This window comes from Lepisosteus platostomus, chromosome 21 (genome assembly GCF_059453375.1).
Source record: "Lepisosteus platostomus isolate fLepPlt1 chromosome 21, fLepPlt1.hap1, whole genome shotgun sequence".
NCBI lineage: Eukaryota > Metazoa > Chordata > Actinopteri > Semionotiformes > Lepisosteidae > Lepisosteus > Lepisosteus platostomus.
Window position 1 is genome coordinate 15,582,240 of NC_142631.1, and position 26,548 is coordinate 15,608,787.

The 26,548-nt window shown below is 39.9% G+C and overlaps 2 protein-coding genes across 9 annotated transcripts in view; both read left to right on the forward strand.

Annotated features, from left to right (window-relative positions):
* Nucleotides 1-26,548, forward strand: part of LOC148644088 (nuclear receptor subfamily 5 group A member 2-like) — a 313,041-nt gene that overhangs the window by 39,440 nt on the left and 247,053 nt on the right. The window lies entirely within an intron of this gene.
* The window catches only part of LOC148644090 (nuclear receptor subfamily 6 group A member 1-like), a 205,399-nt gene that overhangs the window by 15,625 nt on the left and 163,226 nt on the right, over nucleotides 1-26,548 (forward strand). For all 3 annotated transcript variants that reach the window (XM_088615250.1, XM_088615251.1, XM_088615252.1), the window contains exon 2: nucleotides 23,053-23,100. In XM_088615250.1, coding sequence (XP_088471376.1) covers nucleotides 23,053-23,100 — 48 coding nt within the window. The remainder of the gene's footprint in view (nucleotides 1-23,052; nucleotides 23,101-26,548) is intronic.

A 26,548-nucleotide genomic window follows, 5' to 3' on the forward strand; every position in this document is an offset into this window, starting at 1 on the left:
TTGGGTTCTTCAAGCAATCAATATTTCCATGTCGCCAAGTCAGTTAAAAAAATCATTTTTATTCTTCATTTCCGATTGCATCTCTCTCCGCAAAATTCATGGGGGGCAAAAAATCTTTGGCACACATTTTGTGTATTGATCCCATGGCTGCCAGAAGCCTATTGATTCAAGAATCTAATTAAAGCTGCTTTTCTTGAAGGTGTCCTAGAAAATCGTCAGATCTACAACCTGGTTTGGCAGGTTGGTCTGAAAGCCTATAGCTGTTTGCACAAGGAACAGTCTCTCCTCTATTCTCTCTTCTAGGTCTGCTAGTGCCTAATGGGTTCTACAGGGTCTGAAACAGTCATTTCGGTTGACTTTGTCAGTGGCTTTTAAGATTTTGGATACCACAGACAAATCTCCCCCAAAGTCGTCTTTATTCTAATCTAAGGAGATTTAGTCCTTTTAACCTTTCTGTGTATTACATACGTTTCAGTCCTGGGATTATTCCATTGGCTTTCCTTTGCAGTATTTGTAGACCTTCATTGTCCTTTTCTGTAGTAGTCAACCGAGATAGCCTCAGCATTGTATATGGGCTTGCAGCAGAGTAATATTGAATTGTGAATGTAACATTTTAATGTCTATTTATGTGTAGATATTTTTTTATTCTTTGTATGAATAAATGGGCATTCAGTTGGACCTGTTATTTGTCTCTACTCCTCTTTTATTCTCTTTATTAACAATCCTTATAAACCCCCAGGTTACCAGCACAGGTTGCCAGCTCTACTCCTGCTTTGCGTTCATATTAATTTTATGTCTCCGTCCACCGAAATGTGTTGCAATTCATCATCCATTTGCCAGATCCAGATCGTCAAAACAGAATCCACTAGAAAAAAATATTTTTGTTCTTTATGGCAATGATCCCTAGATGATTACAAGATAAGTCCAGTTTTAAAAACATTTAGTCCCTGGGGTATTAACAAGTATTTGAATGCATGCAGTTAATATCACCAAAAGCAGAAGGCTGGTCCTATAAGCAGTAACAGTTAAAAAAGTCATAGGTATGTAGGTTCCTTATAAAACATCCTTTCAGTTTTGGTGTTTATAAAGTAAGCAAGATGATTCCTTTAATAAAAAAAATAATCAATACCTCCTTGTAATCCAACAATTCAATGTCTGGATGACAGTGGTATATTTGATTTAGGGATATCAGTGCTGATTGAACACAGAAAAGAAACACTGGTCCATCTCTGAATGATTCAATTAAGGAAACAGCACAAATACCTACAAGACACCTAAACAAGCTCAGTAAAGTCCACATAGTATTTTCTGTCTGCTGGAAAGGAATTTGTTTCTATCTGGGCTTCGGTATCTCACAGTTTGAAAGGCAGGCCTGTTCTCCACCATCTACAAGGGTGTATCACTCTGAAAAGTCTTTCTCATGCTGATTTGGAGGGAGATAACACACTGTTTTGCAAAATGAGATGAAGAGAAAAACTGGTTTGTTTCCCCTCTCTACCTTTTCTCTTCCCAGGAAAAAAGTGTTCTCAGAAGACATTTGCATGTCATGCAGAACAGGAAACTAGTAATTAATTTCGCAAATCATCAAAAACTGAAACTGCAACATTAATTTTCAGCCTAAATGAAGAACATTCCCTGAGATATAATTATTATTATTTGTATCAAGTCAAAATGGACGCACAGTGGCTGAGTGGCCTAGTATTTAAGATAAAATTGATAACAATCCAAAATGTTTGCTCTGTTTTGATTCACTCATCAAAACTGGTTAAGGATTCTGAAGGATTCCCCAAATAAATTACAGTTTGCAGCAATTTAATTATTTGAAACTAAATCTTTGCTGTGGTCTAAATCTTGCTTAAACAGTAATGTGGGCACTCTGTGAAGTATACTGCTGCTATTCAAATGTAGAGGCCATAAATGACCATGGTGTGAAAATTGTTAATGTAAAGACAGACGCGTTGGTACAGTAACAATGGTAACATGAAACACAGGAGGCTTTGTTAGGAGTCTGATGTTAAATGAAGGTGGAAACAAGATGCCATAAAATTCTCCCATTTGCTGCTGGGAGGCTTGTGAAAAAAAATGCTTTATGGCTTATATAAAACAATGAACTTGGTATTTAATAAGGGAAACCAGGTGTCATTGAATCGTCAGGTTGTTTTAATTGTGCAAATGGTATCCCATGAAGAGACTTCCTCTGTACCAAAGTGACTATAGAAGTAAAACTGCTGTTCCTTGTGATTTTGAGTACTGTAAACTAATTTGATCATCTCATACTGCGCCAGCTGTGGACCTGTGATTGTAAAACGATACAGTGAGGCACTGCAGTGTTAATCACAGGTTTTGACAGTGAAACATTTTGCATAATCTGTGAAGGGTCTAGATTTCTGGCTACAGTGAAGAAATTGTACCAGTATTTTCTCTCAAACTCACATATTAGTATATTTTCATATGCTGAAGTAGTTCAGGTGGGGAGCTGCGTCAGCATGCGTCGGCTGCAAAGGAACAAGTAAAGGTTTATTCCATGCTGAGAAGAGAAGAAAAGAAACCCAACGTTTCAGCTGTGAAGCCTTCTTCATGTCAGTTTTCATATGCTTTTGTATTGGGTTCTGTGTGAATTATAAAAGTATTGTGTTTTGTTAGTTGATCCAGGTAAATGGCTCGTCATTTTTGGTTGATATTTAGATAAGTAATATATCGGTTCCTATTTTGTGACTTAGAAACTGGATTAAAAAGTTATATAAATATTAAAAATAGAAGAGTGAGGGTTACTCAATATGCATTTGATAATAGCACGTTCAGTTTTTTGATCAAATGCACTGTAGAACTTGAAACAACGGGAAGTGTGCTGATTTCTGTTTGAATGGAGTGACGTTGCAGGTTCAGCTTTAAGCGGAAGGGATTGTAAGACGGGTTCAGGAGCTGGCTAGTCTTCTCTAAAACAGAACAATAAATTCCAGCACTGGTCATCAGAGAAATTGCACAGCCAACAGCAAGCCCTGTTTCAGCTGGAATTTTATGGTGCTGGAATCAGCCAAAGCCCAGTTCACTCTTGAGAGGAGTTCATTAAGAGCTAAGCAGTGGTCACTAAATAGAAATCAGTTTTGCATAAGAGCCATACAGGGAGTCAAGTTTTGAAACTTTTCTAGCATCACTGATGTTAATGTGAAGGATGATCAATAACTAGGAGGTTTAATGCAACCCTGTTTGTGACTGTTTTCTAGTAGATGCGTTTTTTACTGTGAAAGACCCTGGTTAACAGGAATAAATAAAGCCTACCAGTTCACACATTTGGTTAATGTCATAAACATACAGTTTGCCTTGAGCTATTAGCTGCTATCAACATCTCAAATACACTGTGCAGGCCTCAAGCTGTATATCTTGAGCTCTTTTATGTTGAAAGGGCAAGATGTCCCTTTGAGCTTGTCATTGAGGCTCACAGAATTACATGTTCCCTGTCATAAATTCCCCTGGCACTGTCACTGACCAGTGTTCGACCTCTCGTCGGTGGCAATCTACAAGAGATTAGAAATCTGGATAAGATAAGGCATTTAAAAATGTTGGGATCAAGTCATCTGATTTTTTTCCTAAACTAGAGGCTACATAATCAGAGTTTTGTTTTTTAGTTGGAACAGAACTAAATAAACTTTTCTAGAGACAGCAGGACATATGTTTCATCTGAAACATCCTCAGACTTGACCTTTATTATTAACCTTTGTTAACATTTCCTTTTGGCTGTGCTTTTGTTTGAAAGTCAAGAGTTAGTTTGATAGTTACGCAATTCAGCTGAATTGAAGATTCTAGCACTTGTTTTTATAAGATCCTATATCGGTAGATTTCTTTTTTACTTTGTTGGATTCTGAGCTATGATTTATGAAAGTAGCAGCTTGACGTTCAGTATAATTAAACGTTTTTCCTCTTTACAGTTCAGCACATCTAGATGCCTCCTATATGAAACTCTGACCCAGAATTGTAGTGTCATCACAGCTATAAAAAATTCACTTTTATGCAGTCTAATATTTATAAATGTACTGTATATAGCTAGAGAGATTTTTTTATACTTTGAATGATCTGGGGAGAAAGTCAGTTTCAATTTGTTTCTTATTTTTGAGTGAGTTTAAAAGCTAAACAATGGTCTTTGAAAAGTGAAAAGAGAAGAGATTTCCCCTAATAGAGTAGCACCCCTTAGCTAGGAGGTTAGTTTTGTGAGCATTTGGGGTGAACACCTTCTTTAATTAAACACTGAAGTTTTTCAGATGGAGTGGTGGCTCTGTGGCTAAGGATCTGCGCCTGTGGCTTGAAGGTTGCCTGTTTGTATCCCGCAGCTGGTAGAGGAATCCTACTCCGTTGGGCCCCTGAGCAAGGCCCTAAACCCCAACTGCTCCAGTGGCTGACCCTGTGCTCTGACCCCAAGCTTCTCTCCCTGTCTGTGTGTGTCATGGAGAGCAAGTTGGGGTATGTGTAAAAGACAAATTCCTAATACGAGAAATTGTATATGGTCAATAAGGTGATCTCTCTCTCTTTTTATGCTGAAGTATAATGACTTGGCCATGCTTCATTTCTACAATGGCACAGTTGTAAGATGTCTCTGTGCCTCTGGTGTGTTGTGGCAGATGAGGTGAAATCTGGTTCCTTCAGGCATCTAAAAAGTGGATGTAAACACCATGGAGTGTGATTTAGCTAGCACTTTAAGATTACAAAGTGTCTACAGATACAATTAATAGCTCATTTCCATTGCAGGAATGCCAGGTCAATTTGACTCAGTCCTTGCTCTGAAATAAAGAAAACAGTGTGCCACTGAGCTGTTACTTAGCGCCAAATACAAACGTTCTTGTCCTGTGACAACGTGATGCAGAGGTTACCTGGAGTAGAAAGAAATTCACAATGGCAAATCTGCCATTTTCAGTATATATTGAATTGGGGGGTGGGGATTTATTTTTTATTATGTTGGAAATTGGTGTTTTACTGCATTGTTAATGGGGCAATTTGACACAGGCGTTAACATTTATGCTTACTCTGTGCAGAAAAGGTACTATATATGTACAATTAATAATTAATCAACAACATGAACAATGAGATTAACATAATAGTTTAAATGTTTCAAATCCTGTCCTTTCCCAGAGACCTGAAGAATCTGATTTAGAGGTGACAAAAGAACCAAACTGAGCACCCTGAATTATTACATGTACAGTATGAACAGAGCATCATGTTAAACAGCCAGTAGTCTTTAAAAAAGCATTGATTAACAGGACTAACAGGATCAGGAGTCTTTGCTTTTTTGTGACAGCTCCACCAAAATATTTTATTTTGTGAAACTGTGCCTACGTAAAGAAATGTTAAATCAATACATGTATGTAACTGAGGGTCGGGTAAGTAATGTATATTATCAATTACCTTATTGATAGATGAATAAAGTACAAAGATAACATGCAGTAAGTAATGTATATTATCAATTACCTTATTGATAGATGAATAAAGTACAAAGATAACATGCAGTAAGTCCTAATACATGTGGCGTATTTTAGTCATTTGATGCCATTTGTGAATGCTTATAGACGTTAGAAATAACAATTTACATAGAGAAAGTGTGGAAAAGCTTTGAGAAAACAGCCCAGACGCATTACCTATGGGTACAGTCTGCGTAGAATACTGTCTCCTGATGTTTCTTCAATGCCTGTTGTAAAATGGGCACAAAATAGGTGTCCTGAATAGCACTGTTGTGTTACTATTTTTAACATATTTCCTACAAAAGAGCACCTTTATTTCACATTTTGTTGTCACTATTAGTGAAACATCACACTTTACAATGTAAGTAATAAAAAAAGAGTGGTTTTAAATTGTGTTTTATAGAGCCACATCAAAAGTAATGATGAGTGTGAGTCGTGTGCTTTGGATGAAAGCAAGATTCACTACAGTGAATGCTGAAAACTTTAATTTAGCCTTCAATCTGTGTGCTTTACTGCTCAAAGCAAACATTATTTGCTCCTACTTTGTATATCTCTCCCTTCTGTTGGTTAAATAGCAAAGCAAACTCCTCCCAGTTAAGCTGCTGATGTAGGGCCTATGTTGCTGGGCAGGGTCAGCGAGTTGCAAAGCAGGCCATCAGTGAAAAAACTCTTTTTTTTATAACCTGGTGTGGCCTCATATCCTGAAATGTCACTTCTGGCATCACACAGACAGCCCATTTCTAAGAATGGAAGGGCTACTGTAATCTGTCAAAATGGAAATCTTTGAAGTGCCGTTCACAACGACCTAACTGTGAAAGGAGAACCCAGGAAATAACACTGCAGGTACAGCGGCTGTAATTGTGGTGAGAAGGTGGTGCCGAAGCAAACAATTAAATGAAAGAAGATGAAGAGAAGTATATAAGGTTGCCATGTTGGTTTATTTCACTTAAATGAAGGGGGAATAAAATGTGGGCAGGTTTAGGTGCAGTAGATTACTCAAGATTGCACACTGAATGTTTTATTAACAATATCACGCTGGGGTGAAATGGATACTCCCAGGATTTTGGCGTATTTTGACTCTAAAATATTGACTTCTTAATAATATGTAAACCCATTGAAAGTCTGGTGTGATCTTACCAATTTCTAGAGATTACACAGAGACATTGCATGTTTTTAAAAAAAAGATAATTATCTTACAATGCAGGGTTTGTAATGCTTGTTACGTAATTATTGAACCTGTTATAGTTCAAGTAGGGAGCTGCGTCAGCATGCGTAGGCTGCCAAGGAACAAGTAAAGGTTTATTTAGCCAAAAAGTTGTGCTTCTTTTCTTCTCTTTGCAGCGTGGAATAAACCTTTACTTGTTCCTTTATTGAACCTGGACTTAGTGCTGTAATTATGTAAAGTAAATATAATAATAATAATTGCTTACACTTATATAGCGCTTTTTCTGGACACTCCACTCAAAGCGCTTTACAGGTAATGGGGACTCCCCTCCACCACCACCAATGTGCAGCATCCACCTGGATGATGCGACGGCAGCCATAGTGCGCCAGAACGCTCACCACACATCAGCTATCAGTGGGGAGGAGAGCAGAGTAATGAAGCCAATTCACAGAGGGGGATTGTTAGGAGGCCATGATTGATAACAGCCGATGGGGAAATTTGGCCAGGATGCCGGGGTTACACCCCTACTCTTTTCGAGAAACACCCTGGGATTTTTAACGACCACAGAGAGTCAGGACCTCGGTTTTACGTCTCATCCGAAGGACGGCGCCTGTTTACAGTATAGTGTCCCCGTCACTACACTGGGGCATTAGGACCCACATGAGCCGCAGGGTGAGCGCCCCCTGCTGGCCCCACTAACACCTCTTCCAGCAGCAACCTTAGTTTTTCCCAGGAGGTCTCCCATCCAGGTACTGACCAGGCTCACACCTGCTTAGCTTCTGTGGGTTGCCAGTTGTGAGTTGCAGGGTGATATGGCTGCTGGCAAAGTAAAGTATTGCTCTGATGCTTTTGCAGGATGCGTTACGGGTTTTCATAAAACCAGATTGCTCATCAGTTGTATTTTCTGTTTCAGTACATTAACAGATACAGATGATTTTTAAGTAACAAAACAATATATATTTTTTTTAAAGACAACAGTTTTCAACCCCCTTCTAGGCTGTGGATGAGTAAATGAGATTCAGCCTGGTTATGTCAATGAAAAAAGCCATAACCATAGAAGGAAAGTTGAAAGTATTTCCTCTCCTCTTCATGACCTTCTTATTGGAAATGTCACTTAAAATGAAAAGTGAACTTTTGTTCTCTCCATTATGCAGGCAGGTACAACACCTGAAAACGAATTTCAATACATTTCAACTTTATATGCTGTTGTGAGCAATATGTGTTAAGGAATGTTGCAATTCTGTACACTGTGCAACTGCAGCACATCTGGTGGTAACTCTCTGGTTATATATCCTGTTACAGGGAGTCTATTTGTCTTTTGGTGTGCTGGAAAATACACTATTTGTAAGAACAAAACTGACTTAAATGGTATATTTCAGAGCCCCATTGTGAACGGTATTTCCATACATAATCTCCTGCCAGGGTTAGAGAACTCTGTCTGGGGACTTTGTACAAAAGTTCTTAAAGTTTTATTTATTTTCTTTCTTCTCCGTGCTTCTTATGAAGTCGGTGGATGATTGATACATTTCGTCGGAGAAATAGATGTTAAATATGACATTTTCAATGGGAAAAAAATGACCAAGCAGCTGTTCTGTGCTCTCTTTCAAGCAAGGCAACAGAAGAGCCCACAGGAAATGTTAGCAATTAATTTAAAGGCCGCCAGATGACCTTGAATCTACCAGAACAACAAAAGCAATCTTAAAGCAAATGATCCTCATTATTTGCTGTAAACCGAGGTTATAGAGAATGCCAACATTGTTTACCATGACATTAAGTGGTAACCTTGAGGCCATGGAAGTCAGAAAATGAATTATGGGACCGTGGATGTAGGACATACAGAATCTCCTTGTCACGTCTGTTAAATGGAATATTTCAGCTGAAAGTCTTTTATTCTGGTTTAGACTGTAAGCTTTAGCATGAAGGTAATTAGACCTTTCTGGGTCAGTTCTGATGAATTGAAGATCCTGGCATTACATACAGAAGTAATATCTGATCTCATACTCGGTTTAGATTTATTATCGTTGGTGCTCTTTGCGCCGATAAAATTTAAAATGATCAGTTTGGTCGACAACTCTTTGCTCCAGAGACGTTCATAAGGTGCAGGATTTTTTTTTTTTTAATCGTTCTGGTCTTTTATTGTCAAAGTAGAGTGAGGACAGCAACTGAGACTTTTGGTGTCATCAACTATATTGTCAGAACCATCACACTTTCAAATCACATATTATTAGCCGTTAGCTGCAGTTGTTCTTTAGAAGTACATCATGTGTAGAAACAGTGTTTTCTTACATCTGTCCATTACCTACTTATAGCGCTTTATAAGGGTCAGGTAGCCTGCGCTGGGACCTAGTGTTAGGAAATAGTAGTGAGGACCCTGTGCAGAAAACCTGAACGATATCCAAAGGCGTCGTCGAGAGAGCAATCCGAGGTCCGAAAGCCGCAGGTAAACAAGCAAAAGTACAAAACCAGAAGCGGGGCCGGAAGCCGTGAGGAAGCCGAGAGTCGAAACCAGAGCGATCGGTAAAGAGCCACAACCATCACCAGGAGACCTAGTCGGGGAACAAACCAGGGACAGGAAGCCAGTAACCAAGCAGTAAGTCGCAGCGAAAGAGGTAGTTGCTCAAGCCAGGAAAACCCTCATACTGAGCACAGGGGAGTGTGTGAAGCAGCATTAAATAGACTGGGGTAAATGGCAAAACCCCACACAAACACAGGTGGACCATGCAGACTCCACATCAAGTGAGACCTGAGGCCTTTCTGTCATAAAACCTTTTCTGTGAATAAATCGGTCAACTCCAACCCGGTGCTCAGTGAATGTGGGGCTTGTGTGAGTTGGTGGCTGTTTGTTGTCTTCTATATTTTGCTCATCTCCTTCAGGAAATCCTTTTGCTATACATTAAGAAAAGAAACCACATGGGCTAAAGTAAATAACCTTACAATCCTAGTTAACACAAATGTGTTACTTGCTGTACAGCTCTCTAGTTGATATAACAGATATCATCAAATAAGAGGTTAATCTTCCAATTTTTTTCCCAGTTCTGCGGCTAATATTTGATTTGTGGTACAATTGCTGTTCTGTGGAATAATATAAGCTAACACTGGACAAGCAAGGTCCCAAGAGCAGAAATGCATTGAGACCCGAATACAGTTCCACCTCCAACTGGCATGTCTATGCTGTTTTAAGCGCGAGAAAGCAATTGGCCCTGCTTTTTAAGCCACACTGTCTAAACTAAGTGCTTCCCTTGAAATGAGAGGAATGTGCATGATGTGTGTGTACTAAAAGCCATTACTGTGGTGATGATTTTCAAGTGTATGTAAACCCCAGGAATTGAAAGCAAATTACCCTCTTGCCCCATGATAAACTAGATGGATTCACTTGACTCTGTTGCTGATAATCCTTTTATTCACTGTCACTGTGGTCTTGCTCAGGGGCCCAACAGAGTAGGATTCCTCTGCCAGCAGCAGGATTTGAACCAGCAACCTTCCAGGCACAGCTTCAGAGCCTTAGCCACAGAGCCACCCCTCCACCCCTAATATTACGATATTCTACTTCTAATAAAACCTCCTGTACATTCTTTTCGAAAGACCCCATGAATGCCTTTCAGTGGTTATTTTCAGAACAGGTGCATTAACAGTTAACTGTTTTTTTAGCCGTTTTGTTGTTGTTGTTGTTTTGTAAATTTTATCAGTATTTTTTATTTCCCTTAATTAGTGGGTTTTGGAAAAGAAAGTGATTGGAGAAAAACATTCCGATATGTGTGTGTTTTGTATGGTGGTATGTGTCTTGCCTATCACAATTTAGAAGTGATTTGCAGACAAACGAGCAGCACTAACAGCCAGCACTGAAAGGGTTACAATGAGAAATCATCAAGGTTAGCAAGGAAAACACTACAAGTCCGAGAAACCATGGATACCATTGGTTTTCAAAGGTCAGGTTAGAATTCAAAAGGTTAAATCTGCAAAGAACCCAAATAGCATAGAATAGCTGGCACGTGCATTTTTTTTTCTGTTATTGCTTGGACAGTCCCTCAAGGGAATTAGTTCAGGATTTAAACAATTCTAGCAATTTAATCTTCTTTAGTTACATTTTTGCAATCCCTGACACCTTACCTTTTAGTGATTAGTATTATTTGGTCGCCATTGCTGGGAGCTGGAAGAAAGATGTGTTCTCAAAAGAATGACCCAATTATCTAGGTTCAAAGACCAGAGGCAAATAATAGTGGGCTGATTAAACGGGCAGTGTGTGGTGGCTCCACAGGACCGCTTTCCTTCATTTTATTTATGTCTCAACATCCACTAAATATAAGGCTGTAGACTCTTATATTGCTGTGTAATGGTTTTATTTTTTAATAAACGTTCTTTGATGTTAACCATAAGAAAAAAAAAGACGTCTTCAGGTGTGGCATTAAACATATGGAAGCAGATGATTTTAACAGCCTTGACAAAAGAATTGGACCCAATGGTTTGATTCTCCACCTGTCGAAATCTGGTCATTGCTGATAAACTGTCCCTCTGAATTGCCACAGGGGCTAAGGGTAGAGAGCAGAGTAGAGTAGTTTATTGCCAGTTATAATTGTTATTAATGTCCATTCATTTACCTAAGCTTAAAAAAACATGCTAACATCATGAAGCACTAAAGGCAGAGCCTGGCCAGAATCTGGATGGGAGGCCTTCTGGGAAAGCTAAGGTTGCTGCTGGAAGAGGTGTTAGTGGGACCAGAAGGAGCATTCACCCTGTGGTCTGTGTGGGTCCTAATATCCCATTATAGTGACTGGGACACTATACTGTAAAAAATGCTCCAGCAGTTGGATGAGATGGAAAACTGAGGACCTGGCTCTCCGTGGTCATTAAAAATCCCAGCGCATTTCTCCAAAAGTGTGCTGGCTAACGTTCCCCTTACCTTTTACCAGTCACGGCCTTCAGATAATTCCCATCTCTGAACTGGCATTGTCACTCTGTTCCCTTCCCCACTGAGAGCTGGTGTGTGGGGAGAGTACTGGCGCGTCATCCAGGTGGGGACTACACACTGGTGGTGGTGGAGGGGAGACCCCATTACCCGTTAAAGCGCTTTGAGTGGAGTGTCCAGAAAAGCACCATATAAGTGTTATGAATTAATTTCATTTTCAGTTCTGTTTCTTAAATTGTACTTAGCCACCATTAGAGTCAACATCTTTAACATGGAACCCCTGCTAAAAACTGTAGTAAGTCATACAAAAGGAATAGATTTGGTATCATGGTACATGAGCAGCAGATGAGGCTTTCTGTTGTGTTTCTGAGGTGCTGAGGACAGATGTTCCTTGAGTTGTCTTGATGCCTCTCAGAATAAGCCTTCTCTCTCAATGCAAACCCAACAGGGGAGACACCAGAATCCATTTGCATTCATCCCTACCTAAGACTATGATCAGTTGTAAACTGCACAAAATGGAATTTTATCGTAAGTGGGAAACGTTACTCTTCAGGAAGAGGGAATTCTGATGGGCCTGCAAAAAAACAGTAGTGAATACTTAAGGTTTTACTGGGATCTAAAATTAAAGCTTAAACAGATTAATATATCTAGTCTGTATCATTGTTTCAGTTTTAAATTCAGATTTTATGGTTTGTTGGCACCTATGCTGAACACCTGGGAGTACTGTTCAGAAGAATTTATTTCTAACAGGGCCTTCAGATTAGGACCAAACCTTGTTGCTCCAGCAGGTGGCGCTCTGAGGGCTTCTCTGAGCTTCCAGGTGGCTACAGTGAATGGCTGCCATTGGCCACAGCTTGTCTGTCGAGATTCTGTTACTCGCAGCTCTGGTGACTTCCCCATCTCCCACATACCCCTACGTGAACGTCTCATCCACGGCCAGCTGACTGGACACGATGGGTTAATGAAAATGGTAGAGAAATGGCCACTAACCCGATTTCCACCTGTTGTAAAATTAACAACACCAGTGTGGCAACACACAGAAATACAGATACTGTGTTTATTATTCCTGCTGTCAGGGTTATATCCATACAGGTGGTGCACACTGATCATATAAAACTGCCTGGTTGAACAATTCTTTTTTTTAACTACTCTTATTCTCACAGTTATAACACACTGGCCCATGGTGTTATTCAGATAGCTTTCACTGTAGTAGTTGACCGAAGGAGTAACTACACACCCCAGAAATCAGCTGGTCTCTGCCATGTTTCTTGGCGTTAACAGCGCAGTTTAAAGCATGAAAAACATTGTAATGATGAGTCCCTGACAGGGAGGGACTCGGTTGCTGGTTTAGTGTATGTGGAGAGAACTAGGATTGGTTCTGGTGTCTCTCAGGTGCTTCTTAGTGTCTGACACACAGCCCACACGAGCAGCAGACAAGTGCATAACATCAGTGCCCAGCCTTTCACCACAGAGGGCTTGACTTTTCATACAATGAATAATCCTGTCCCGCTACACTGAATATCCTTTGATTTGTGTGGTCTTGTCTGCATCTCCTGTGGACACCAGAATCTAATCAGATGTAAATGATCAGCCTGGGACAAAAAGGCTGATCAGGTGACCTGTGGTCCCTCTTGCTATGTGCCTATTCAGTATTCAGAAAAAAAAAATTCCAACCCCAAAATGTATTTCTTGCTTTCATTAAAACCATGTTCGCAGGACTGATGTACCCTAAATTAGATCCGTTTTAGGACCTCCGGCTTGCATTTGCAGGATGTTCAGATCTAGAATCTGTTTAATATGTTTATGCTGGGCACACTTTGCCTGTCAAATTAGTTTAAAATAGTGTCTCTGTGGGGTGCTGCTCCTATCAGTCAAGAGTAATTCACGTGGCATCACAGTTCATTCAGAGCTCACTGAGATTGTCATCCCTGCTGTCTCCTTCATCCTGAAGGGGAAGACAGGGGCTTTTAGTTGGCCCAGTGCTCAGAGATAAAGACTCTCAGACATCTGCTTCTCTTAGATTCTGAAGTTTGGTATAAACTCTTAGTGGCTTAAAGTGTTTTACTGTCTGCTGGAACAGACTGAAAATTCATGGTTTCAAAAGTCGTTTTCAACTGTGGCAGGCTAAGCGTTTCATAAAAGATGATTAATTTGATCACAAATGGGCCTTGTACAAAGCCCTATTATGTTGGACCCATGTGTAATTCAGCCATCTTATTGAATGGAATATTTTTACTGTCGTGTCTCAAAGAATATGTGAAATGTGCCTCTTCATTTGTTCTCGAGCAGTTCATTTTTCCTTTTGTGTGTAAGAACGTATGGTGTTGAGCTTTTGGGAAGAAGGTCAGATACTAGTTGCCACAAGCCACAAGAATGTCAAACACTTCAGTTATCCTGTGAAAGTAGAAAACCGAGGTTGCAAGAGATAAGGTTCTCACCTGAAATGTCCATTTTCTGTAAAAGTATGTCTCAGCACCATAAATATCTGAGGAACATAGATTAAAAAAACTTTTACACAACTTTTGGGTCGGCAGATTTTATCCTAGTCCCTTAGCACTTAAATTAAAACCTGGAAGACTGAAAGTACTTTAATCTGGTGAATAATTGAGAAAAGACTTGACGCGTCTAAAGAGATGGTGATTTTGTTTTTAAACACCTTACTTGGTTTCCTCTCCCATGACACTTGTGATAGAGTAGATGGAGACTTCTGTTCTCCTAGTCACTACATCATTTTCAACTCCTTTCAGTGACTTCCGCTTCCCTGGGTCAGAGAAAACAGCTTCAAAAGTCCAGCTGGGCCTTCTTTGAAAGGGGAAAGATATTTTTCATTGTCGGCCCCCATTTTGGGAGGAGATAAGACAGGTAGGCCTCTGCTCACATGTCAAGCTTTGGTACCACTTTGTTGCCCAAGCGGAACAGTAGCCATCTGTGAGTGACAGTGATAAACTGAATTTAGGGGGTCCTTCTAGGTGAGACGGTTATGCACTTAGGTGGCCTCCTAAGACATACCGAGTTACATTAGGGCTCCAAATGACACCCTTGATGGTTCTTTCAGAACATCAGTTCCCAGCCTATACTGCAGTTACACCACTGTGGTGCTCAAAACATGTTCTCTGTCCCCTTATCAAGAATAATTGAAGTAAAATTGTATATTTATATTGATTTTACAGGAAAATACAGAATGGATTGAATGAAAAAAGTAACAAGATGAAAAATTGCTCCCCTTTTTAAGTTTACTATCCAAAAATATCTATAACAAAGTATCTGTACATGTTTGCCTATACGTGATTCGTGTTTTTGATGGTTTTCCTTCTGAAAAAGTCTGACATGTCTCACACCCCAGTTCAAAAACCTCGCTTTTTGGAATAAAGTCTCAAGAGTTTGGAACCTAAATGATCTGGAGAGCTGTTTTCTAATTATTTCTGTTATTGCAACCGATATTGAACATATGATTGGATAGTGGTGTACACAGAAATATGTTTTTCCTTAAGCTACAGCACGTTTTCAGGCAAGCTGAAAACAAAGCACTTGTGAAAGTTCCCGGTCAAAGTATCTATAATAACATTTGGAAGAAGTAAAGAAATACTTGGTTTTGTGAGGGCAAACCGTAAGGCTCCTGAATTTGTGGTAAATTTTACTTAAAGGTTGTTTTTATTTCTGTTTTGACTAAACACGTATTTCTGAAGATACCTGTCTTTAGCACATGAGATGAATTTGTTTGGTCCATTGGAAGTCCTAATTCAGGTGTTGTGACTGCTTGGGAATCATGATGGGGAATGGTTTTACAAATGTCCATTTGCAATAATCGGGAACTACCACCTCGCAAGATTAGTGCTAATCTTAGTCATCTCACTCACCACTTTGTCTCTGTTTTTCCAGCTTACCACAATTCTTACAATCCTTAACCTCCTTGGTATTTGTTGTGGGAGCATAAACACACTCACACAGAAAGCAGAATGGACTAAGAATAAATGTCTGGTTGATTTCTTTAAAAAAAGTGCAAATACCCATGTTTAAAGTATGGTACTGTTAAGGTTTTATTTACCAGGGGATTCTATAGTATATAGTGTAGTAATCTGACTTTACAGACTTACATTTTGTACAACTGATTTTGTGCTTTTTGGATATTAGGGACTGATGGGCAGTATAAATGGTGCATCTTTTGAGCTGCAGAGAATCACAAGTGAGGTTCAGTCAGCAAATGCTGTAACTTGGTTTGTTAGTGAGTTGACCACTACACCTGACAATCAAAGAACTAATTATTCTTATCAGATACTGGTTATATTTAATCTGATTAGTTTTGCTCTATAAGAAAAGTGTGTATTTTTGTTTATATGTCAAAAAATAGATATGAATTTAATTTGAAATATTTTTAATATATAAAAATAAACCTATACATATATAAATTTATCCATGATATAAGAACAGAACCTGCTGTCTGTTACTCCTTTTCTAATTTTTTACCAAAGGACCCCTGAAACAGTCCGACAGCTATCAAAAAAAAGAACCATGCGCAGATATTTTTATATGACAATCAAGCTATCAGATAAGTAATTGCATAGGAACTCGACAGTTTGTCTTTATTTGTACATTTAAACTGACGCAGAAAACGGTGTGATGGCAGGTGTTATTTAAAAAAAACCCGAAGTCGTACGTAGAAGATGTTTAACAGTGATTTAAAGTTCTTATGGTTTAAAGTTTTCTCATTCCTGTTTCGACTGGGCCTCTGCGGGGTTTGGGGTATTGAAGCACGTGTGTATCCTGTGTGTTCAGGAGACTGGAAGGGGGGGAACAGGGGGGCAAGTCCGGACCAGAAAGTGCTGATGTATCCGATACGAAACCCGTTGTGTTGCCAGGAAATGGTTTTCCCAGCCTGTGCAAAAAGAACACGCGCAGTTGCAAATGATGGTGCTTTTCTTTGAAAAAGAAACTTCAGACATTTATCTGTAACACCACACACACCTTGTACAGCCCCTCTGCACCTTATATAGACACACCTGAGGCTTAGTAATTATTCGGCTGCATTTTAAATGTTAATGCAGCTTCAGTGGTCAGTATGCTGCTGGCGTGTGTACGTACAGCTTCTGTTACTTAGGTTTTAAATGAGACATATGGTAGGTGAGGTGGTAAAAAGTGCAGAGGCTAAGAAACTCCCTGATGAAAGTGGCGAGGTCCATTTTGCATCTGTATGAAATGTGCCCAAAGTTGCAGAGGTTTTGCGGGTCAAAGGTTAAAGATGCGGCCTTTCTTTGTTGCTATACAAAGGGCTATAGTACCCGCCATGCAAACAGGATGGGCGGCACACAGCCACGAGTGCTCCAGGCATTAATGGTTAATCACGGGTCAGAAGGATTAGAAATCAGCCTCACAGAAGGGCAAGGACTGTGCAGTGAGGTACAGTAACTCCTGACACACGACTTTGTGTTTGTGTAGATTTGTGTTTGCCAGAAGCAGCCACTGTGTGTTTGTGTGATCACACCCATAGAGACTCCATGTCCCTCTCCAGGATGGACCACCTTTGTGTCAATGGTGGGAGAGAATTTCTGTGTATTTCTAAGTCTCCTCCCATTCTTTCCAATTCTGCTTTAGCATTTAGCATCTGTACTCAATTCATTTCTATTTAAGAATTTTATCTCCATACAAGCATTTTTCACTTTCTCGGGCCCTTTGAAGAGGTATGTATTTAAGGATCAATGGGGTCTCATTCCCTCACGAAATGACTTTTTAATAAATCACTGAAGTAGGACAGGGTTGTAATAGCAGGTAACCACTGCTGTTTAAGGAGTACCCATACTTGATCCAGTATGTGTGGTGGCTTATTGTAACTTTCCAGATGCTATACATTGAAAGCTATAAAAAGCATGTTATTATGTCAGCTTTCGTTATTTATTTTTCTTGGAGAAAAATAAAATCCAGAAACCTTTAGTGAAACTAACTGGAATTGTGTCTCGTCATATTTCTTTGAAGAGGTGACACATTTTTTTTTTGTTTATTTCTTTGAACACCATCTTGAGAGTTTCTCCTTATATCGTCTGGACAGCCAGCAAGGAAATACTCCAGCCTGCGAGGTGTAAAGCTTCCAAAACGAGTGTGCGTTTTGGAAGTGTCTCGAGAGTGACCGAGCTGCAGTTTTGTGGAGTTGAGAGTGTACACCGTTTTGTGCGTTTGTGAATGAGCGAGTGGGTGACGGGGGTGTGTACAGTGTCTGTGTGTGTGTGTGAGAGAGAGAGAGAGGGCAGTCAGGGAACATATGCTGGCGCTCAGTGAAGTGTGGTGGAGGCAGCTCGGCGTGTGTGAGGTCAGGAACCTGCAGATGTCAGGGAGGAGCTGGGCTCCGAGATGAGACAGTGACAGGACACGAACCACAATAATTGATGATTGGAGTCAATTTGCCAAGGCTGAATGAATGAATGAGTGAGTGAGCACAGTTGAGGAGGAAACCCCAAAGCAAAGTCATAGCTACTCAGCTACCAGTGTTGGCTACTCAGACGGGTCTACTTGGGCGCAGATGGTTTGAAATTGTGTGGATTATCGGTGAAAGAGCTGCACAGACAATCAACATGCTAGGTGAGTTGATCCATGGTGGTAGCAGAAAGTTCTTAATACGCTGTTTTAATATTTTTGGGAGGGTCTGTAATGCTCACTGGCAGAAAAAGAACGGCGATGTGATCTGCATACAGCTATAATGGCGATTTGAAGTAGTTGATGGAGAAATAAAAGGCCTTTTATGAATGATAGAGAGGCTCCAGCACAGATTTCAGAATAATTTGTGTTCCCTGGCGCTGTGTAATAAATGTGAGAGCCTCACAACTGATTCTTCACCTTGTGTAGAAAACAAAGCTGGAACTCTGCAGGAGAAAGTTCGTGGATTGATCACCTCCTGATGTCCAGATGCAGTTTCTGTCTTTTTGATGTTGAATTGCCTTTCATGGAACTCAGCTGTACCAAGTGAATGATCTTTAGGTATTGTCATTAATTGGCCTCTATGCTTTAGGCTCTATTTGCTGAACTGGAAATAAACTCAGGAGCGGAAAGGAAATCAATGAAGGAAAAAATTATTTTTTTTTTGTTTTATTCCAGCTGCGTATGAATCAGTGTATATACTGCAAGAGGGCATAGGTGCACAGAATGAGTAGGTGCAAGTTAAGGTATCTTGAATTGTAAAATTCCTTTTGAGCACCCTGTATAAAGAAATAAAACCCCATAAAGAATACCATTCCGTAATGCAAGCATTTGTTTTTTGTTGCCTGTGAAAAAAATAATTTTGTTTCATATAAGGGGAAAATCTTTCTCCTTTAACTCTGCTGAAGTTTTGGGTAATGCTATATTTCCATCAGGTCATATTCATTAGAAGCTTATACATGAGTGTACAATGGGATTGCTTACAAAAATATTAGAATATAATGGAAACTCCACAAAATGCCGAACATCTGAATTGCATTTTCACAACTGGTCGTTCTGTGGCTTTAAATATATTTGCGTATTGTAACCCAACTCATGAGTTGTGACTTGAGATTAAAGCACTTCTGCGTTTCATACCCTCCCGAAAGCACTGAATAAAAGCTGAAAAATATCCTTTTGGTGGAAAAAGAAGCCTATCTCTCTGTGTGTGTGTGTGAGGTTGAAAGACAGTGAATGAATGAGTTGCCAGTGTTGTGAAAGAGCTTTGCATCTCAGGCCTTAGGAGTTCCTACTCCTTGCTTTGAGGAATTCTTTCAGTCTGGGCAATTGTTGGGATGTGAAAGAAAAATTTCAGAGTGCCTGAATAGAAAAATGAAAACTAAGAAGTTCCCATATTTACCAACACTGTGCCCCCCTGCCCTTTTCTTTGTGCTGTACGAGCTCTCTGAATTGATTCCTTCCACTCTTTGTGGCTTTTAGAATGCAGTACTGTATTTCAATTGCAGCATATGCCTCCCTGGTACAAAAGCTGGCTCAGTGGCTAGTCAGAATGTTCTTGTTCATTTTCTCTCTGAAATGTTGAATGAGACACCAGACTTATATAGTTGGAGAAATGAAATGATGGGAATTCTTGATCTTTTTTTTTTTTGCCATTTCTTTAACTTTGACCATTCCTCGTGGGCATTAAAGAAGCAATGAGCTTTTCTATGAAACATTTTGAAGCCTTTTCAGTCCTTTTAAAATATTTGTTTCGAAAAATGCTTTTTAACATATGTCTACGTTGCCTGTAGGTACAAATCAAAACTGGGCAACGTAAGAAGGCATTGATAGTTGATTATTAAATCATTTCAAATCATGTCAATTATTTCATCAATAATAAACAGATACTAGAAAAAAGATTTTTTTTAATTCTTTGTTGGCCCCGTTATTCTAACAGTAGCTATCATAAAAGGGAGAAGGTGATATAAGGTGTTTTTTTAGTATTTGTCCACAAAGATTATGTGGCTGGATGTGTGATGCATTTCTTGTTCATTAGTGAATGCCGACGAATTTAAGAAACATTTTAAATCACAGCAAGTCAGTTTCAGTGGATGAGAATGCAATTGATAGCTGACCCCCTAATTTGTGGGTACAATAGACGTTGTTGTTACAGATGCATTGAAATTTTCCATCATGAGGCGATTTCCGTTATTCTCCTATACTTGACACTCGCTCTGCTTAATTCTTCAGTTTCACAACATTTTTATGATAATTATTTTAGCTTATTATCTATTATTATCTGAGTATTTCAACTTTTAATCTAGGATTTGAATGGGTTTTTCATCTGAGATGTCACACAAATGCGAGCACCTTAAATTGTTCAAATACAAGCTAAGAGGATACGAGTTGCAGTGAAAAGAAATTCTCTGTAATCCTCTTGGGGGGCTCAGTAGGCTGTTCATTAGATACAAATACTATCTGTAAATATATTTCCAAGATGTGGAATCAAAATTCTAAAAGAGCTTTCCAGATTTTTTTCGATTGGCTGTGATCAGGATTTGGAACTGTTAATGAGCCTTTCAGTTTTATTTTTCTGTACCCTGAGCCATTTTTGTGAGTTTTCAATTGTATGCTGTTAGATTGGAATAATCACAGGTGCCAATAAAATTCTTACTGTCCATCACATCAGTGAGTTGGTTGCTGTGTCTTCGCAGTTATTCCCACTTGAAGTAAGATCATAAATGCTATGGGCATTCTGCCCATCCAAGCCCGTTATCTACAGTGGTTAGTCGCTAATTGATCTCAGGATCACATTCAGCCATTTGGTGAAAGAATTCAGGGTACAATAGATTTAGCACAACAAAACAAGGGAGAGAAAAAAAACTGTTGAATGTAAGGGCATCCTTGCAGTTCCAGAATCAAGCTATACAGCGGATGGATTTGCAGTTTTAAAAATCCAGTTCAGTTGCATGAAGCTGAAGAACTTTCAGTGCGTCATAAAAAGAAAAAAAAAGAATACAGCGGTGTTGTCTGGATTCAGATACATGAAAAGAGAAGGAGAAAACTGAAAGATTGTGGCGAAAGCGGCTTTGATTAAAAACACTGAAGACAATAGAACTGTTAACCTCCAATGCAGGCTAATGGCATCAGACAGATGCTGGCTACCGCTTAGATTCCATTGTGGAGCGATTCAGGCTCGCACTGCAGGAGATGATACAATTTGCAAACAAGAGGCTAAAAAAAGCAAAAATAAAAAAGGTGGGAGGCATGTTAAGGCAGACAGCTCCTTGTCCCCCGACGCCACTCACTCTATAAGCTGACTCGCTTCCCGGCACTGTCAGTTCTGAAGGGTGGACAATAGTGGGGTGAGCCTGGAGACGGGGCAGGAACGGAGATGTATGCCCTTTGAAACTGGGCACTGTAGGTGGCCGCTACATATCTGTGCGATCCACACACTGGCTAAGGACAACTGGAGTAGTGTACTGTAGCTTTAATGCATTTTTGTTCTCTAGAAATAGAGCAAAAATAAAAACCCACTCTATCGGTGCATTTACATAAACACTCTTAAAGTAATTACAGTAAAGGGTGTACGTTTTTAATCGGTGGTATCTTCTTAAATCCTCTTTAATCATTTGTCTAGAATGATACATTCATTATGATTCAACTAATCAGCCCCTCGTAAAATATGGAGACCCGTTTAACTGTTACAGCCTTACTGTCCTCTGATAAAATGTTTGTGATTTACCAAGTTCAAAATGCAAGACTGCTGATTATGTGTGCAATATAAAAGTATTTTATGTTCCCCGTATAACCCTAACATTTAACTCCTGAAATATTTTTTTTTCTGAAGTTAAAGTTAAAAAATACAGCAAACAACTTTTAAAAAAAGAAAATTGGGGCATTTTTCCATGTTTTTTTTAATCGTTATACCTTGTATATAATATGTACTACATATATGTTATATGATATGTAGTTCTCAGAAACAGTTTAGGTGAAATCATTAATAAAGTTGGAGCTGAAAGTGAGAATGGGAATTTGTAAATATAGGTATATTTTAATTTCAAAAGCCAAAAGATCATTAGTGGTAATGGTAACGATAATATCATTCGCAGCACTAGTAATCATTTGAGATATGACAGGGTTTATTGCTAAGGCTTATGGATATAATTTATGATAACTGACTAAATACCTTGTATTTTAATTTGCATAACATACAGTAAGAGCAGCAATATGACTGGACTCGGCCCTTTCAGTACAGGGATGGTTGAACTCTGTGGAAAAGTGGTGAAGGTGGACAGTAGATGGCGCCCCACCATCTCACCCAGAATTTGCAGACCCGTGCTCCAGTATGGAGATATGGGACACTAGGCCATAGACGGTGCCATTAGTTGGATGAGACATCAGACAGAAGCTGTGACAGTTCAGACTGAAGCACTTCCACTGTTCACAAGAGTAGGGATGTTTACCCCCAGTGTCCTGGCTCAGTTCCACTCCAGAATCATCGAGTCTGTCCTCCCTGAAGTCGTACTTTCGTTCATTTGGTTGATTTCGTTTCTCGTTTATCCATCTGATCGGCTGTGTATTGGGCCTGGTGGTACGTATTGACTGATACACGTCTTCCAGGCAGGAACTGCAATTTAGTGGGTGAAATGGGTCCCCTCCTATCCGGGAACTGCTTCGGGATCCTTTGGCATAAAAGGGGGTATACACATGTAATGAAAACCTAGAAACGTTTAATTGCATTTAATTTAGATTGTAGAAGGTAGGAACAGTGCCGATGCAAAACTGCAAATACAAAAACTTTTGTTTACACTATTTGTTGTAGTTTATTGCTTTCTCGCTTTGTATGTTATCAAGCATCCATTTGTTTTTCATAGCAATAATAAAGCTCTGAAAGGAGTTATCAGTTGGGTTATTACAGTACATCTCATTTAATGTAAGATTGTGGTAACAGGTTTTGATTGTCATTGCTGCTATTTTGTTATGTAAAGATCAATAATGTACAGAAGTTTTGTTACAAGCTCAGTTAACACAACAAATTAATACTACACATTACAGACCACCTACTGTTGTTGTTTATAGTGATCTAGAGTAAGTAGGATATATTGTGCTGTTGTGTGTTAATGACTCTTTTCCCCATTTTTTGTTTTCTCCAGGATTCTATGCAGATCACTCTCTCGAGCCGGAGCAGGCTGATGGGATAGGTGAGTACACTGATGTTTTATGGCCCGTGGGAACTCTGGGAGTTTCTGAACCCTGCGTTTTGTTTTCAAACTCTTAAGAATACTTTTTAGCACTTTTAGATGCTGTACTTTTAAACCATGCCTGACTATATCTATATATATGCCTTGACACACAAAACTGGCAAAAAGTGCTGTCAGAGGAAGGGTTCGCATGAATACTGCTAGCATGTGCAGGTGATTGGGCGAGAATGAGAAATGAGAACACCCCCAGCGATCACGCTGGGCTCCCCAAATCTCCATAGTAATGGTTTTACTCCCTTCTGATTTGCAGCTCTGTGAAGGATATTACCCATTATCCCTGAACCCAGGTTTTCAGCTTGACTCTTTGCTGACAGGTTATTCACTGCTTATAAGACCATTTCTCTCTCAATCATGTCCGCTTGTCTTGTGCCTGAAGAAAACACTTGTAGGAGTCAAATGGTAGGGAGGGACAAGGAGGGGCATCACTGTATAACGATCTGGCCTTTTCTCTTCCACTGCTTTCCTGTGGATGTGCAGCTGCCACCTCTAGGCCTGACTGCAGTATCCACGGCACGTATTACATTTTTGTAACACGAAGATGCTCTCAAGCCGTATAGCGAAGGCAATGGCTTCTAAAGACCAGAAAGGTCAGGGTACTCAATTATAGGTGATGGTGATTTCTTAACCCTTCCGCTAAGCAGAGCGTTTATTAGTTCATCTGGCGCAGTTTAAATGTTGACTGCCTGCCTGCGTCACATTTGTCTGCCTTACCCGGGTCTGTGCATGTTAAAATGCAATTTTAGGTCTCTTGGCTGCTACATAACTGTTTAATTAAAGTGTGTTTCTTTAAAAGAATAATGCAGACAAAATAATTTTCTCCGTATATCTGCTCACTGTGCATTCCTGCTCAGCACACCTAATCAGAATGTGCACTTTGATGCTGGGCTCTGATCTGCCTATAGCCGAGTTCTATGTTTAGAATGTTTGGCTGGGAGACCTACAGTAACTGCATCTGAAACAGGCGGTGAATTCCTCAGCAGCCATTTTATAATGCTTCTGTAATCCACGGACCTGGTAAAGTGTTGTATACATTCCGAGAGAAGGAGAAAAAAGACATTTAAAATGTACTATGCAGTAAAATCCATTGATCCATCCATCCATTTTCTGACTGCTTCATTCAGTTCAGGGACGCCTCATTCAGCTGGAGCCTGTCGCAGCAAACACTGGGCGCAAGGCAAGGTACACCGTGGGTCAGAGTCCTTTGCAGGCAGAAAAATACAGGGAACAACAAAACCTAGCCACATAATTACTTTTTTTTGCCACTTCATTTCTTAGCATTTTTCCTTTCCTTCCATTCGCAAGCCCGTCCACAAAAACAACAAGATACAAAGGGTTTCTAAAACATTCTTGTGTACATATACTTACAGGTATCTCACATTAAATTCTCACGTATGCACGTTTTTACTATAGATACAAATTATGTAATTTATCACTATTCATTTCAATATTACAATCAAAACTGCCAATCAAAGCAAATCAAAAACATATACATGTAAGACAAACAGGTGAGCTTAATAATATTGCTCTTACCTACCAGGGACTTAATTTCATACTTTCATTTTTCTGTTAAGTTGGGGGGATGAACCTTTTTCATGCCTTTTGGTCACTTTTTACGATTTTCCATCAGGATTTAATTCATTAAATTTAATTGGAGAGAATATTCATGGAAAATAATAATTCTGTTTTTAACAAAACAGTACCTAGAAATAGAGGCCCGAGCCACAAACCAGAAGCTAAGCCAGTCAAGCTGAGTTCAAGGTCTGCTTTTGGTTCCAAGATATCTCGAGTCAAGTCCTGAAGTAGCACTGCCCAACTTGGTGATTCACTTTATGATGGCCAGTGTGAAAGTGATGCTGGATATGTCATTCTTGGAAGTGACCAGAGCAAATGCCCGTGCATAGTACTGGGAAAAAACCGGTATACCCAGTCGTAACAAATAATCAAGAAATCCCGTTTGGTAAGGTGTAGGGTGTTGTGTATAATTTGTCTGTCTGTAATGGGCTTCTCCGCCCTCATTGTGCTTTCTCTAGACTTTGTTGAGAGTGGCATGATTCCTTTCCCACGGAACGCTCCACTGGGGTTGAACGAGTTTGGGATGGCGTTTGTCACCGTCCACTTTCCCATTTTGTGCTTTATCACATGGCTTATCCTCCGTGCATCAAACTTAACACAGTCCAGAAAGGCGTGGGGTCTTGTGCTGTCTGACTGCCGTTAATTGTTAATGCTTTGGTGACCTCACCAGCACTCTTGATTTACTGTCCCGTAACAGTCATTATCGCTAGGAAGCACAGCGTAATGTAGAAGCTGCTGTATGTTATTGTACACCAGGGGCTGGTGGGGAGGGTAATTTGGAATGATTTATTGATGATTAAAGCATAGCTAAATTGTTTTACTGCTATGATAATCCGTCTCTTTGTCTTTATGGCCCACTTTCTTCTGTAATTCCTGTAATGCAGAGGACTTGCCACAGAGGCGTTTGGTTGAGAGAACAGAACCCATCTGGCATGACGGCAACAGTCAACTCGTGCCCTGGTTTCCCTGGTGGAGCTGTTTGCTCAGAGTTGCGTTTAAATCTGTGAAGGAGACATTGCAGTGTTGCTTCTGTCCAAGGCACCATGGCTTTTCTTTCTTGGCGTGGCTCAGGAGGGAAGGAACTTCCACGTGCCCAGCAGAAACCCTGGCACAAGCAAATGTGTGATATAAACCCTTTAAGAAATTAAAAAAGTACATTGTGCTGTGTATGTCGTCACTATGGGATTAGGAATGGGTACAACTAAGATAAGAGGCAAACAACAGAAGGCTGCTCCCAAACCGCATTAAAAACATCTACTTTTCCACATCCTTTGCAAGCTCACCTCATGCAAAGCTAGGAGAAATAAAACAAAGAGGGTATTGATGCTTCTTTGATAATGACGAGCATTGTTCCTTTCATCCAATAGACAAGAACCCTTATTTCTTTCTCTTACGCAAAAAGAGCTTGCCCACATTTTGTGTTGTGTGTTCTAGTTTTTTTTAGTGAAAGCCTTTGCCCGCTCATCACCAACTCAAGTCGTGTTCACGTGACAGAGGAGCTTGGTCTATATTTTCACTCAGGACGATAATAGGAACCTCAATCAAATAAGAGCATAAGAAAAGTTTCAAACGAGAGGAGGCTATGTGGCTCATCTGGCCCGTTTGGTCATCCAAGGTCCTCCAAGGACGTCTTCTAGCCATTTCTGGAAAGAACCCAGGATATTGGCTTCAACCGTGTAGCTGGATAAGCGATAAATAGATGCAGAGTGTCAGCATCACCTGCCCTGGCCGGTAAAATTATCCGTGTTCAGTTCTCTAGTAGACAAGCGGGGCAGTGGAATGTGAAGTTCACTTTTCCAACCCTTCTCATCACACC